This window comes from Condylura cristata, unplaced genomic scaffold (assembly GCF_000260355.1).
Source record: "Condylura cristata isolate star-nosed mole 26May11 unplaced genomic scaffold, ConCri1.0 scaffold00026, whole genome shotgun sequence".
Taxonomy (NCBI): domain Eukaryota; kingdom Metazoa; phylum Chordata; class Mammalia; order Eulipotyphla; family Talpidae; genus Condylura; species Condylura cristata.
In genome coordinates this window covers 4,720,518-4,733,967 of record NW_004567127.1, presented here as the reverse complement: position 1 = coordinate 4,733,967, position 13,450 = coordinate 4,720,518, and the positions used below count along the sequence as shown (strand labels likewise).

Here is a 13,450-nt window from a genome sequence, read left to right as displayed (position 1 = left end):
TTATTTATTATTTATTTTGCTTGCCATTCTGCGAGGAATTAACTAGCAAAATGTATCATAGGCTGGTATATCCAGAGTGGCCTATTGGGTTTCTTGAAGGGATATAGAAGTGTGAGGGTTTCTTCCCTTCAGGAGATGACACAGCATTAAAAACTTGGAATTTGGCCCTCCCTGGTGGTGCAGCGGCTTAAAGCACAGCACAAAGAAACTTAAGCCACTTCTGCATGAGTTCGATTCCCGCCTGTCCCGGAGGTGACCACATGGCGCGGCAGACCTCTCCTGACCCGCCCGCTGCTCCCCTCAGCAGTGTACTTTGTCGATCTGCCTGTTCTGCTCCCCACTCTGTCTCTGGTGAATCCTCTCACCTCCAGCACCACTGGCCTGCACCCAGTTCTTGTATGCATAAGTAAATAAAAATAAATTTAAAAAATAATCTAACAGGAATGGCACAATAAGGTCATCTTTGACTTCTCCCCATTTTCTGTCCTCTGGAGAGAGCTCTGGCCCCAAAGTCAGGTGCCCCCCCCCCAGTCTCATTCTGGTTTTTCCATTAGTGTTTACATAATCTTGAATGAGTCACTTAATCACCCTGCAGCCCATTTTTCCTACTTTACAACAGAAACATCACACTTACTGTGACTTCACAGCATAAGATGTTGTGATGAGATAATTTATGGAAGATGCTTCGCTTCCTGAACATTATAAAAGCTTGTAATGGTGTTAATAGGAAATTACTCTTAAAACCTGCACTTTTGGAAACTTTTAAAATCTGAGTCCCCTAGTGCATTTTCGTCATTTTTTCTAATTATAATTACATTGAAAGGGGAAGAAAATCTGGCCATCTGTGGCGCTCACCCTCCTTCCCTGGAGGGAGCACCAGAGAAGATAATGACTTCTTTGGGCCGCTGTGAGTGCCACTCCGGAGGCGAATGGACGGTGGTTTCTGCTGTGGCTTTAACACCCATCTGCTGCTGGGTCCGATTCATTAGACAAGACTTTGTGGGTGAATGTGTCTGTGGAGCTGTGGCGTAATAGCAGGAGAAGAATATTTGTCCTGGGGGGACAGAGACAGGGTGGGAGGTATGTGGCTTTGCGGCACGGGAGGAGCGCCCCGGAAACCCTGGCTCCGTGTGGAGATGGTTCGCCCTGCCCTGGGCATCTGCTCAGCCATCTCCGACTTCTTGCGACATGTCATCCGGTGGGTGGCTTTGGGGAAGTGGGGGGGGGGCGACCTCACATGGTGTGCAGACCTTAAGCACTGTGCCCGCACCTCGTGGTGCCTGGTCCACGTGCCAGCAGCTGAAGAGGGCCGGACTCAAGCGCGAGAGCAGGTGCGCCGGAGAGGGGAAGCGGCCGCGCTGTGACCATGACGCGCGCGCACAGCCCACGCCCTGGCGCCGTCCAGGGCCCGCGACTGTGTGCACACATGTGCAGGGGTGGGGCTGGCCGCATGGCGGGCGGGGCAGAGAAGATTCGAGATTGCCGAGTCTCATGCTGATGCCGCAGATATGCCGCCTGGCGGGTTTCACTGCTACCTCGGCTGTGAATGAGTACACAGCAATGGGCACGCCTTGTCTCTCTTTCAGCTGCTCAGTACAGAGTGCAGTTGTCCGATGACTAGGAACCGCGAGGAAAGAAGCCCCCCCGACACCCCCCCCTTCGCACTTTCCATCTTCTACCAGGAAGATTGCTTGTCCTAGAACAATCTAGATGAAGATAGGGTGCGTTTGACACGCACTCAGCAAGCACGTGGAGCAGGCACGCAGCCCCCAGGGCAGAAGTGTCTGCTGTGGATGCTGCGCCCTGAGTTAGGTGCTGTGCGGCCCGCAGGTGACTCAGACAAGGACTTGCCCTGGGGGCTGGGGAGGGGTTCGTCCCATCGGAGAGACAAGACAAACACATGAAGCAACGCTGGAGAAAATGCCCGGTGCTGGAAGGCAGGGCTGGGCGGCCCATGGCCTGGGCACCAGCAGGAGAGGAGGAGGCTGACGGGAGGCGGCCGGTGGGGCTGCATCTTGGTGGATGGAAAGGTTCAGACACTCCCAGGCTAAAAGCAGGTCTCCAGGTGAAGTCATGGTAGGCACAAAGCAGAAAAGAGCGCCTTTCCAGAGAACATGACTCAGCCAGCCTGCTTGGCCGTTGTGGAGGGGCTGAGCTCACCAGAATGTCTGTCCGTGCCATCCCCAGTGCCCCCCTATTTCCTTTTCTTTAGTCTCCAGTTAAACTCCAGCAGTTTATAATCAGGAGTCGCCACTATTAAAACACGGGCAGCCCTCCCTGGTGGCACAGCGGGTTAAAGCACAGCACTGACAAGCTAAAGCCACTTCCGCATGAGTTCGATCCCCACCTGCCCCGGAGGTGACCATATGGCGCGGCAGACCTCTCCTGGCCCGCCCGCTGCTCCCCTCAGCAGTGTACTTCGTCACTCTGCCTGTTCTGCTCCCCGCTCTGTCTCTGGTGAAGCCTCTCGCCGCCCCTGAGCCTCTGGCCTGTACCCCAGTTCTGTATGTACAAATAAAATAAATCTTAAAAAAAAAAAAACCACGGGCTAGTAGCTTTGTAATAATAGTAGTTGCTGCTAAACCTGTGATTGGTAAGGTTTTAAGTTGTCTAAGCTGATAGCCTCCTTTTCTAAAACTTCCTTACTGGGATGTAAGTAGCACCCAGGAAACAGTGTAAGTCTGCACATGTGTTTTCCTGGGCATTTTGCAATGAATCACACCCACGGCTGACCTGTGGCAGGTCTGCATCTAAAGAGGTCCACAGTCATTTGACCAAAATAGATGGGCACTGCCTGACCTCCTCACAGTCTTAACCAGGGTGGAAACATCACATCTTGGGCTTTACATTAGCTCCCTTTTGTGATGTTCGCAATATCATGATTTCTTTCCTCCTTCCTTGGCAGTAATAACATCATCTCTTTGTGATAAATTACTGCGCCTTTGGCTCTTAGCTTATCCACCGAACAGTCGAGTATGTCTCTGCAGACTGGTGTGGAAGGCACTGGAGGTTGCTGATGAGCAGAGAGCTGTTGGCGAGTTCTTAGACCTGTGTGTGCCTCAGTCAAAGCATCTCCTCAGTGGGGGAATTAGAGTGCGTGCTGTAAAGAAATCACATGCTTTGTATTTTTAAAATAGTTGTTCTATGTAAACATATTTTAAGACATTAACTTCTAAGCTAATAGAAAACAGAGTAATTCTATGTTTCCCCAATAAGTTTTAGGCTTGAAATAACCATCCAACAATGAGAGCTAATGTGACTGGACATTCATAGCCTGAAAAGCATGCATAGGGCTCAAAAGCTTAGAAACCTAAATGTTTGTTGTGCTAGCTCTGGTTTACAGCACTGTATATAACGGAGTTACAGGATCACACCTCGTCACGTGTGTGACCATGTCACACCCACCACCAGGGCACCCCTAGTCCTCCGCCATCTAGCTTCTGGACTCCCTATACACTTTGCTCTTTACCCCTCCCTTTCTGGTAGCCTCAACTTTATAGTCAGATTTCTAGGACTTATTTTTTTTTAGTCTAAAACCCGTTATTTTGTTTCTCTTTATTCCACATGAGTGAAAATGTCTGACATTTGTCTTCCTCCTTCTTATTTTGCTTAGCATAATCCTCTCCAGCCCATCCATATTGTCATAGATGACAAGCATTCACCCTTTTTTACAGCTGCATAGTACTCCAAGGCAGTTATATTATGTTGTTGGAAAAGTGATGAAATATTCTGTATATATTTTTTTAAGATTTATTTATTTGTGTGTACAGAACTGGGGTACAGGACAGAGGTGCAGGGGTGGTGAGAGAGACACAGAACTGGGGTACAGAACAGGTGCAGGGGTGGTGAGAGAGACACAGAACTGGGGTATAGGACAGAGGTGCAGGGGTGGTGAGAGAGACACAGAACTGGGGTACAGGACAGAGGTGCAGGGGTGGTAAGAGAGACACAGAACTGGGGTACAGGACAGAGGTGCAGGAGTGGTGAGAGAGACAACACATTGACAGAGTGGGGAGCAGAACAGGCTGACTGATGAAGTATACTGCTGAGGGGAGCAGCAGACAGGCCAGGAGAGATCTGCATGTGGTCACCTCCAGGGCAGGGATCGAACTCATGCTGAAGTGGCTTTCACTTCTTAGTGCTGTGCTTTAACTCGCTGTGTCACCAGCAAGGGCCTGTATATGGTTTTTTATGTCAGTTTTGCAACCACTTCTTTAATTCATTCTGGGCTTGTTTTTGTGTATGGGCAAGAGAGTTATCTAGTTCCATTTTTTGCTTATGGTTGTCCAGTTTTCCCAACATCATTTGTTTAAGAGATTTTACTTCCTCCAGTGACACTCTTGGCTCCTTTACCATCAATTAACTGTCCATATAAGCATGGAATAAATCCAGTTGTGAATATGTGCGCAATAAATATTTCTTGAATGAATTTGCTTTAGGGTGGGGCAGGACAATTGTTTAGATTAAGCCATGATGTAGTACAACTAGAGGTCATGAAGGGACTGTCTACCCTTGGGATTTTGAATTTATTGAAATTCTTATTTCTAGTTATATACTCCATTTTAGGAATAGTTCTTACTCAGGTACGTAATATGTTTCCCTGCTTTAATGAAGCATTCCGCCTGTCAGTCAGTCAGTCAATCATCGGTGCCACTGAAAGTCTTGTTTGGTATGTGAGCCAAGACCAAGAGCCCCCTGGCCCTGGTGACAGCTGGCTGACTGAGCACAGGGTGTAGTACTGGGTGTACACAGGGTGTACACAGACAGCTGGAATGTTCCTCTGAACCCAGTCTTCAGTGCCAGGGTCCAGTCACCTGGGCGCATTGTTCTGTACATCAGAGGGCAAAAGCAGAAGCTCAGAAACGGAAGGAAAATCCTTGCGAACGGTACAGGGGGCTTCTCAGCTGGGGCCGCCGGTGGCTGTCGCTGGCGGTGGTGAAGCTTCCTTTGGCTGCTTTGTCCCGCATGCGTCTGGTTTCTGGGGCTCGCGAAGGCCAGAAGCTGCCTGCTGCGCCCGCCGCCTGCCCCTCCGGCTCAGGTGGTTCTGTGCTTGCTTTTCAGCTCTACGTGGCCACGGAGGCCATCCTCATTGCGCTGGTAGGGGCCACGCCCACGTACCACTGGGACCTGGCCGAGCTCCTGCGCAATCAGAGCCACGCCAACCTCTCGGCCGGCGAGGCCCAGGCCCTCGGGGACTGGCTGCGGACGGCCAACCGCAGCGAGGTCCGCAAGCACCTGCACTTCAGCGGCAGCTTCACCTCCATCGCCTCAGAGGTAAGACGGGGGGGGGGGGGGGGGGGGGGGGAGGTGCAGTGCACCCCAGAGGGGCGTTGTGATCGTCAGCAGGGGCCTCCTGTTTGGAGAGTTTGTTTCCGTATCTTACTGATTTACCTTTCAGCCACATTTTCACATTGCCTGCTAAGTTTGAGAGTTCAGGAATATGCCATGGAAAAACACTTGTTTTCCTTCTTTTACTAGAAATGGGAAAAGCATGAGTCATATCAGACTAGTTAGATGGAGTCGGATGCAAACTCAGAGCCACTCTTCTCTCATAATGTCCTTATTTTTCTTAAAAATGATTTATTTATTGATGCATACAGAACTGGGGCACAGGCCAGAGGTGCAGGGTGGTGAGAGGCTTCACCAGAGACAGAGCGGGGAGCAGAACCGGCAGGTTGATGAAGTCCACTGCTGAGGGGAGCAGCGGGTGGTCAGGAGAGGTCTGCCGCGCCATGTGGGTCAGCTCCAGGTGGGGATCAAACCCGCACTGTAGCATCTGCAGCTGGCTTGCAGTGCTGCGTCCTAACCCATTGCGCCACCAGGGAGGTCCCGTAGTGTCCTTCCAACAAGTGAGTTAAAACTTGATGTCTTTCTCTTATGTACACAATTACCAGAGAGGGACAGTCACGACCCACCGAAACGTCCAGCATGCGTGTTGAAGCCCAGCCCAGTGTGTAGGCCCTGTGGGCATCCGAAGGGACTGCCTCACGTGGGCGGGAAGGCTGAGGGTCGGTGGGGAGGACACTTCCCTCTGTGCCCGCCAGTGGTGCAAAGCTGAGGGCGGACAGTCTGGTGAAGAAAAACACAGGGAGGAGAGGGCCAGGCTTATCCTCAGCTGAAAACCCCCGCTGGTTCAAATGCTGAGCTGCCCTGCGTCCTTGGCCTGCTCACCCCGCCCACGGCCACCCGGCCATTCCTTGGGCCCTGTGACGCAGGCGCGGTAGGCTTAATGTGGCACGTGGCAGGGACCAGGGACCCGCTCCAGCCCTCAGTTAAAGGTCACATGAGCCAGCCTGAAGAGGTTCTCACTGGTGAATCAGGGGATCCTTTGAGCACGATGTAATTAGGGATTGTAAGAAATTATAAGTACTTGCAGAGAACAGGAAGCTGTACGCACATACGGATAGGCAGACAGACCGGCAGGTGGTTGAGGAGGACGAGAAGTCTCGTTCACAGCAGAAAGCCAAGCGGCAAATACAGAAGTGCTAGAGCTAAGGATGTTTGCAAGCCAGAGGCGCCGGGATGGCAGGCTGGGGAGCTGGTCGCCTGCCCCGTGCCGCGTGGTGGAGGAGCCTGCCGCCGACCGGACGGGCCGTGGCTTGTGGCCAGCAGCCCGCCCTGGACTTGCCTCTCTACACCGTGTGAGGTTGGCATCCAGCTGGTGTGCAGCGTGGTCCTTGTTCCCGCACGTGACCGTTTTGCCAGTGCCAAGGAGAAGCAGGGCTTTGCGGGGCTGTCTGCCTTGGCGAGCCTAGTTAACCTGCAGCTTTCCTCATATAACAAGGGCGAGTTAAATAAAGGTCCAACATCTGCCTTCTCAGCGTTGCTCCCTCACCCCACCCCACCCCCGCTGCTGGCTGTAGGGTCAACCCGCGTCGCCCTCTCCGAGTATGTGCAGGGAGACCCCAGAAGGTCTGCTTTACGTTTTTAATGCAAAACCTCGTGTTTGCCTGAGTCATTTATCCCGGGGAGTGTGTCCCCGGCATTCCCTGCTCTCACCTCTCAGCGCGTGAGCTACAAGTGAGTTCACACACACGCTTTGCCTTGGACACTGGGGACCCGTGGGTGCTGCCCCGGATCCTGGGGTGTTTGGAGCACACGGTGGGAGCGGCTCCCAGGCCGGTGGCTGCTGAGACCAAAGGGCAGGAGTCGGGGGGGCAAGAGCGGCAGAGGGAAGGACAGTGAGGTGCTCAGGGAGCCGCAGGCCTGCGGGTCCGGGTCCCCGCGGGATGCCCCCCCCCCGTGTCTGAGAGGGTGCCGGCTGCTGGGTCCCCTCTTTTACAGAGCAGTCCCAGGCCAATCATCTGCTTACTTTCTTAACATTAATTTCATTTTCCAATTGCTCCTCTAAGTCCCCAAAGCAGGGCAATTGAACTGCCCCCCCATACCGTCAGTAAGTTGGGAAATACTAAATATCTACCTGGGCAGATCGGCCGTGTGCTGTAGTGTATTACTAGCCTGTCAGAGTATTGAGGGTGACAAGTGTAGGTAATGCAGTCTGTCTGGTGTATTACATGGAAAACTACATATACCCTCATATGGCTCTTGAAATTTTTTTTTTTAAAGATTTATTTATTTGTGCATACAGAACTGGGGTACAGGCCAGAGGCTCAGGGGTGGTGAGAGGCTTCACCAGAGACAGAGTGGGGAGCAGAACAGGCAGATCGATGAAGTACACTGCTGAGGGGAGCAGCGGGCGGGTCAGGGGAGGTCTGGCTCGCCATGTGGTCACCTCCGGGGCGGGCGGGGATCGAACTCATGCGGAAGTGGCCTTAGCTTCTCAGTGCTGTGCTTTAACCCACTGTGCCACCACGGAGGCCGGCTCTTGAAATTTTTTGATGGAAAAGCAGAGTTAAGAAACAAATATCAAATCTTGTTGCTATTTCATAAAACACCTGAAAATAAGTATCTGGGTAGAGTCTGCAGAACTCTAGTTTAAGGACAATATGATGAAAATATACATTTTTTTAAAAAGATATGTTTATTTATGCAGACAGAACTGGGGTACAGGCCAGAGGTGTGTGTGGGGAGGGTGAGAGGATTCACCAGAGACAGAGTGGGGAGCAGAACAGGCAGATCTACAGAGTACCCTGTTGGGGGCAGCAGCGGGTGAGACAGGAGAGGTCTGCTGCACCCTGTGGTCACCTCCCTGGCGGGGGGTCAAACTCGCTGGGAAGTGGCTGCTGCTGGCTTCTCAGTGCTGTGCCTTGACCTGTTGCACCACCAGAGAGGGCCCAAAAATACACATTTTAAAGCTCCCGCCCTGTGTTCACGACAGGCCTTGCAGAAGTTATTGGTGGAGGGTTCGGGAAGGGTGAATGAAGGGTTATGTAGATGTGATTAACTTGGTATTAATGAAAAAAAATCTCTAATTTAGAAGTCTTGACTATTTTAAAATGAGCTAATAGCCATTGGGGTGAATTTATGTAGCAAATTGCTGCCTGCTGTATTCAAATTATCCCCTGAGCTCTGACTCATTCAGAAAGCACCAAATATCACAGAGACACACAATTATCATGCTTAATTAATGTTTGCAACCCAAAAGAGTCAGGTCGGAATCTTTAATATCATTGTGGATTTTGAAGAACTGAAATTGACTGATTATTATCTTGAGATTAATATATTTTCCCCAAGCCATACCCCGGGGTCAAAAGACAGAGTATTAAAACTATCTGAAAAATCCACTGCAGTAATTGCTTTAGGGGCTAATTTTTTTTACTGTCTCGCTTCCTCACGCCTGCGCTGCTGATTGTTATCGCCTGCACACTTCACCCATTAAGTGGTAATTCAGAATGACAACTACATTGAAATGAAGCAAGTTAGTTAATCACCATGAAACTGTTCCCGAAATACCCTGTTCACATACGCCCCGTCACGGGAGGCCTCTGATTACCTGATTCTTTTTTTCCCCCGATGTGAAATTTTCCTGTCCAAAGCTGTAAATATTTTTGTGGGAAACACAGGACTGTGGATGGGGAACTGGCTGGAATTGTGAGAACACTCGCGGCTTATTCAGAGCAGCCTCCGCCTGGGTGCAGACCTGGGGAAGGAGCCTCGGGCCTGGAGCGGCCACTCTCCATCCGCTCTGCAGCCGGACAGAAGCGCTGTGGGCCGGGCCTGCCCTTGTACTAAGAGGATTTTCATCAAAGTGGGGTGGCGGCGACAGGGAGACCCATCAGCAAGCCTACCCTGGGCCCCAGGCTGGTTCACCCATTCCGTGGGCCCCCCTGGATGCCAGGGGGCGCTGCCTCAGCCTCCCTTGTGATCAGGTGAGCTGATTGTCCTCACCTGGGGCTCATTCGAGACTGGTGATCTGCACACGGGCAGGTGGCCCCCACCCGGGGCTCATTCGAGACTGGTGATCTGCACACGGGCAGGTGGCCCAGAAGAGACACCGCGGCAGGTGAGAGGCTCGGCACCCCCGTCTGACCGCTGTGGCCCGGCCCGGCCCGCAGGCGAAGGCCCTGTGCGTGTCCCCGGCCGATGGACATGCCCTGCCCACTCTCTGGGCTTCTGGGCATGGGTGGTTGGAGACCTGCGAGAGTGCTTCCGGGGACCTCGCCCAGGCTTTGGGAAGTTCCTCTGCATGGCACAGAATCTGCTTTGCAACTTTTCAGGCCGGGGTTCCAGAAAACAGCCACACTTCTTTGGTGTGTGTCTAAAAGATTTTTTGTTTATTGCCTCCCGCATTGTCCCCCCTTAGTTACAGCACTGTCGCTGTCAGGTGTGGCCCTGGGCTCTCCGCCCCCATGGCACCGTGACCTGTCCCTTGTGCTCTCCCCTCCCCTTGCTTGACCCCTCCCCCCACCCGTTGCTGTTTGCCTGGAGTCTGTGCTCAGCTTGCGAGTTTTGTCTGTTTTCCCCCCATCCTTTGGTATCCCCATGCTGCCCCATCAGTGACCCCATTCTGTTTTTCCTTTTTCCTTCTGGCTTATTTCGGTTAGTGTCACACTTCCAGCTCCCTTCCACGTGGGTGCAAATGGCCTGAGCTTATCTTCTGTGATGGCCACTATGGAAAGCCGTGTGGAGGTTCTCAAAACACTGAAAGTGCATCCAGGGATGGCACTTGCAGGAGCTGACCCAAGGGACACAAGAGCACGTGTTAGACAGCAGACCCACCTGCTCTCCTGTGATTGCTGCAGCGCTGCTAACAGCCAAGTTTGGAAACAACCCAAATGCCCCCGAACAGAGGAGTGGGTCAAGACGGGGCCTGTGCATGCCGTGGAAGACTTCTTCGTGTGTTCTCTTCCCACTTATGTTTTCTTTCTTGCTCACAATAAAGCCAAAGCTTTCTGCGTGTATGTCAGTTTGGCTTCAGAAGACCAAGCGCCCAAATCCCGAGTCTTCCTCAGGCTTCCTCCTGCACTCTGCCTCTCCAGAGTGACTGGGTGGGCACAGCCACGTGCCTGTCCATGCTCAGCCTGGCGCCTGGTGCCAGGGCCCCAAGCTGTGTGACACTGGACAGCAGACATGGTCCTTAGAGACGCTTCCGTTCACTCTTATTCCAGAAACAGCTCAGCACGGGTCTCATTAGTGCTGGTAGACACTGTCACGGCAGCACCTGGGATGAAAGACGCCTTTCAGGGGCTCCCCGGGAGCAGGGGAGAGTCGGCAAACAGTGTCCAGCAGGCATCGTTTCAGATGCAAAAACTGGGGGAGAGGGGAGGGAAAGGAGAGCACGGCCAGCCCCCCTTCAGTGGGTCAGTCAGGATTCTGGGGGCCAGACAACTGGTGGTGTGTCCTGAAGGATGAATAGGAGCTCGCCAGGGAGGAGCTGGGAGGAGGGGGAGCAAGGACACAGTCCGAATGGGCAGCGGTCAGTGGTGGCCGGTGGCGGGTGTCACATCACAGCGACCGTGCAGTGAGTGAGTCGTGTTCTCCTCTGGGGAGCAGTGCCCTCCCCGGGCACCCCTACATTATTCATGTTTACAAAATGCTCAGTCATTCACTGGCTGCGGCCAAACCAGGGAGGACACAGTCACCTTGGGAAGTAACCCCCCCCACCCCCTGGCGCTTGGAAAGGCTCGGGGCAAAGGGTTTATTTCCCAGGCGCGGTGCCCCATCCAAGCAGGCCACAGGGGCAGCTTGTTTTCCAACTCTTGGCCCATGGAATGCTGTAGTCAGTAGAAGGGGGAGAAAGAAAAGTGGGTGTTCAGGCCCCACAGGAAAACCGCAGTCGAGACAGGCAAGTTGGTGACTTTGACAGCGCCGGTGAGAGGGTGCTCAGAGCAGGGAGTGGGTTCGTGCCTCAAGTCTCGGGGCCCCTCTTGCTTTGTAGTCGCCCCAGTATTGATGACTGGGACACGTCTCTGAGAGCCCTGGTCCAGGTCGTGGGACAGAGCCCAGCACGGTGCTCTCAGCGAGGAAAGATGCTCTGGGTCCTCTCTCCAGGAGCTGGCCTTTTGCCTTCAGTCAAAGGAATTTCCTGCCCAGGAGCAGCTCAGCTTGTATTTTGCCCAGGCCAGGTAGCCAATTAAGAGCTAAGCAATCCAGTTACAAACTGATGTTGCTACAATATTTTTTGATGTTATGATTATACAAAAAAGGGAGGTCATAGTATAAGTTAGCAGTGGAAATTCTGATTTTTCCGAGCTTTTCCCGAGCTACCCGGAATCTGTCAGACGATAGCCGTTGCATAGTTTGTGTCAGTCCCAGTATTGATGACCAGCTGAAGACACGTGTCTGAGAGCCCTGTTCCAGGTCGGTGGGACAGAACCCAGCACGGTGCTCCCAGCGAGGAAACACGGAGGCAGCCAGGGACGCGGTTCTGTGACTGGAGGGAGCACTGGAATCTCCGATCGTCAGGAAATGATAAAAACACAACTGACGCCGTTGTTGGTGTTCTTATTTAAAGCACGCAACATAGACGGAACTGTATCTCCCTTAAAAACACTTTGGAAGTTGCATTGTTGGTTTTGTGCTTTTGGTTTCAGACACCCGTGTAGAGCGCTAAGCCTAAGATCCAGATCTAGGTGTTCATTCTAACACTGAACTAGTTGGAGCATTTGGTACCCGAAGTATGAGACTGGGAAAGTGTCCTGGTAGCCACCACTTGCTCTAGTGCCATCTCGTCTCTGTAACATGAAAGCAGTAACAGTAACAATAGCAGCCTAGTCTGAGAGGCGTTTACTGGACTCCGAGAGGGATGCGAAGGTTAACCGGTTGGTAGTCAACTGGTTACTGTGCTGTAACCCTTTCTAGTTGACAGATCTTTGATAAACCTTTTTTTTTTTTTTTTACTCAGATGCTGAATTTATTTTCCGGCTGATAGAATGTGCAATCCACTTTAAAGTAGTAACTAGTGTTTTCAGATTATCCTATTTCTGCCACATCAGAAAAACAGTGGACTTGATGTGTGACATCTCCGCAAAGCTGGGGTTTGATGGTTTCAAGAGTGATGGTAAAGATGTATTTTATTACTTCCTTTAAGACATGAAGCTTCACTCAATCTGTGGCTGATCTAGCCCATGTTAGGCGTTACCTGGTTTCAGGTAATACCTGTTCATGGATGACTCAGCCCAGGATCCAGCTCAAGCCCATTCTTTTCTGTGAGGCCCTGGCCCTGTCAGGTCTGACCTAAATCACTGTCATCACCTTTGATGGAGTCAGTCACCACCACTGCTGTCCACTCTCTGTGCTGCAGCTGCAACAACTTCCCTTGACATGTACCGGACTTTATCCTGTTCAGGGAGATGCTGCTGATTCTCAGCCAAAGAGCATCAAGAATCCAGACACAAAACAAAGTACCTGCTGGTTGCTTCATTACTACTCATCAATAGTCCTCTTAGTTCACTTCTCTCTTACTTGCTGCCCCTTTTCCTCTTTAAGGCTTGGGGGCCCAGCATGCCACCTGCAAGGCCCTGGGTGCCACCTGGCTCTGAATCCCATTGGCATTTGCCGTATTTACTTTCCTTTCATCTTGTGTGCTTGAAGCACCTGCTGCTGGAGTCAGCCTGCAAAAAATCATGCCTGATTTTCTCCAAGGTCTGTTTTCTTTAGATGAATGAATGACGATACCAGTGTTTTGTTTTTTGTTTTTTTTTTGTTTTTTTTTTAACGTTAGCCCCTGCAAATCCTTCCTGAAAATACAGTACAACGTGCAACTTCTGCACTGACCCATGGCAGTTAGCATAGAGCAAAATATGCTGTACTCATTAGTTGTAAAACAAAAATAGCTTTTGCCAGACCAGCCTGAGAGACTGGAAACATTTTGTCTATGTCTTCTCTTTCTGCTAAGGCATGGGGAAAGAAAAGTAGACGTCTTGCTTTTTTAATTTGCAAGCGATTTTTCAATTTGAAATAAATTAGTATAAAAAGAATATTCATTAGGTAGCTTTAGAAGTTGACTTGTGATCTAAGAAGATAATGAGACAGTCATCACTTTAGTAATCTCAAACCAATTAAGGATTTGAGTAACATAAATTTACTTCTTAAAATTAAAGCCTTGGCG

At 51.4% G+C, this 13,450-nt stretch overlaps 1 protein-coding gene across 1 annotated transcript in view; it reads left to right on the top strand.

Moving 5' to 3' along the window:
* The first annotated feature begins 1,136 nt into the window (after positions 1–1,136).
* SLC22A15 (solute carrier family 22, member 15) overlaps positions 1,137–13,450 on the top strand; it is a 42,465-nt gene continuing 30,151 nt past the window's right edge. Inside the window, exons 1-2 of the mRNA XM_004689487.2 lie at positions 1,137–1,331; positions 5,062–5,274. Of these exons, the coding sequence (XP_004689544.2) occupies positions 1,137–1,331; positions 5,062–5,274 (408 nt within the window). The remainder of the gene's footprint in view (positions 1,332–5,061; positions 5,275–13,450) is intronic.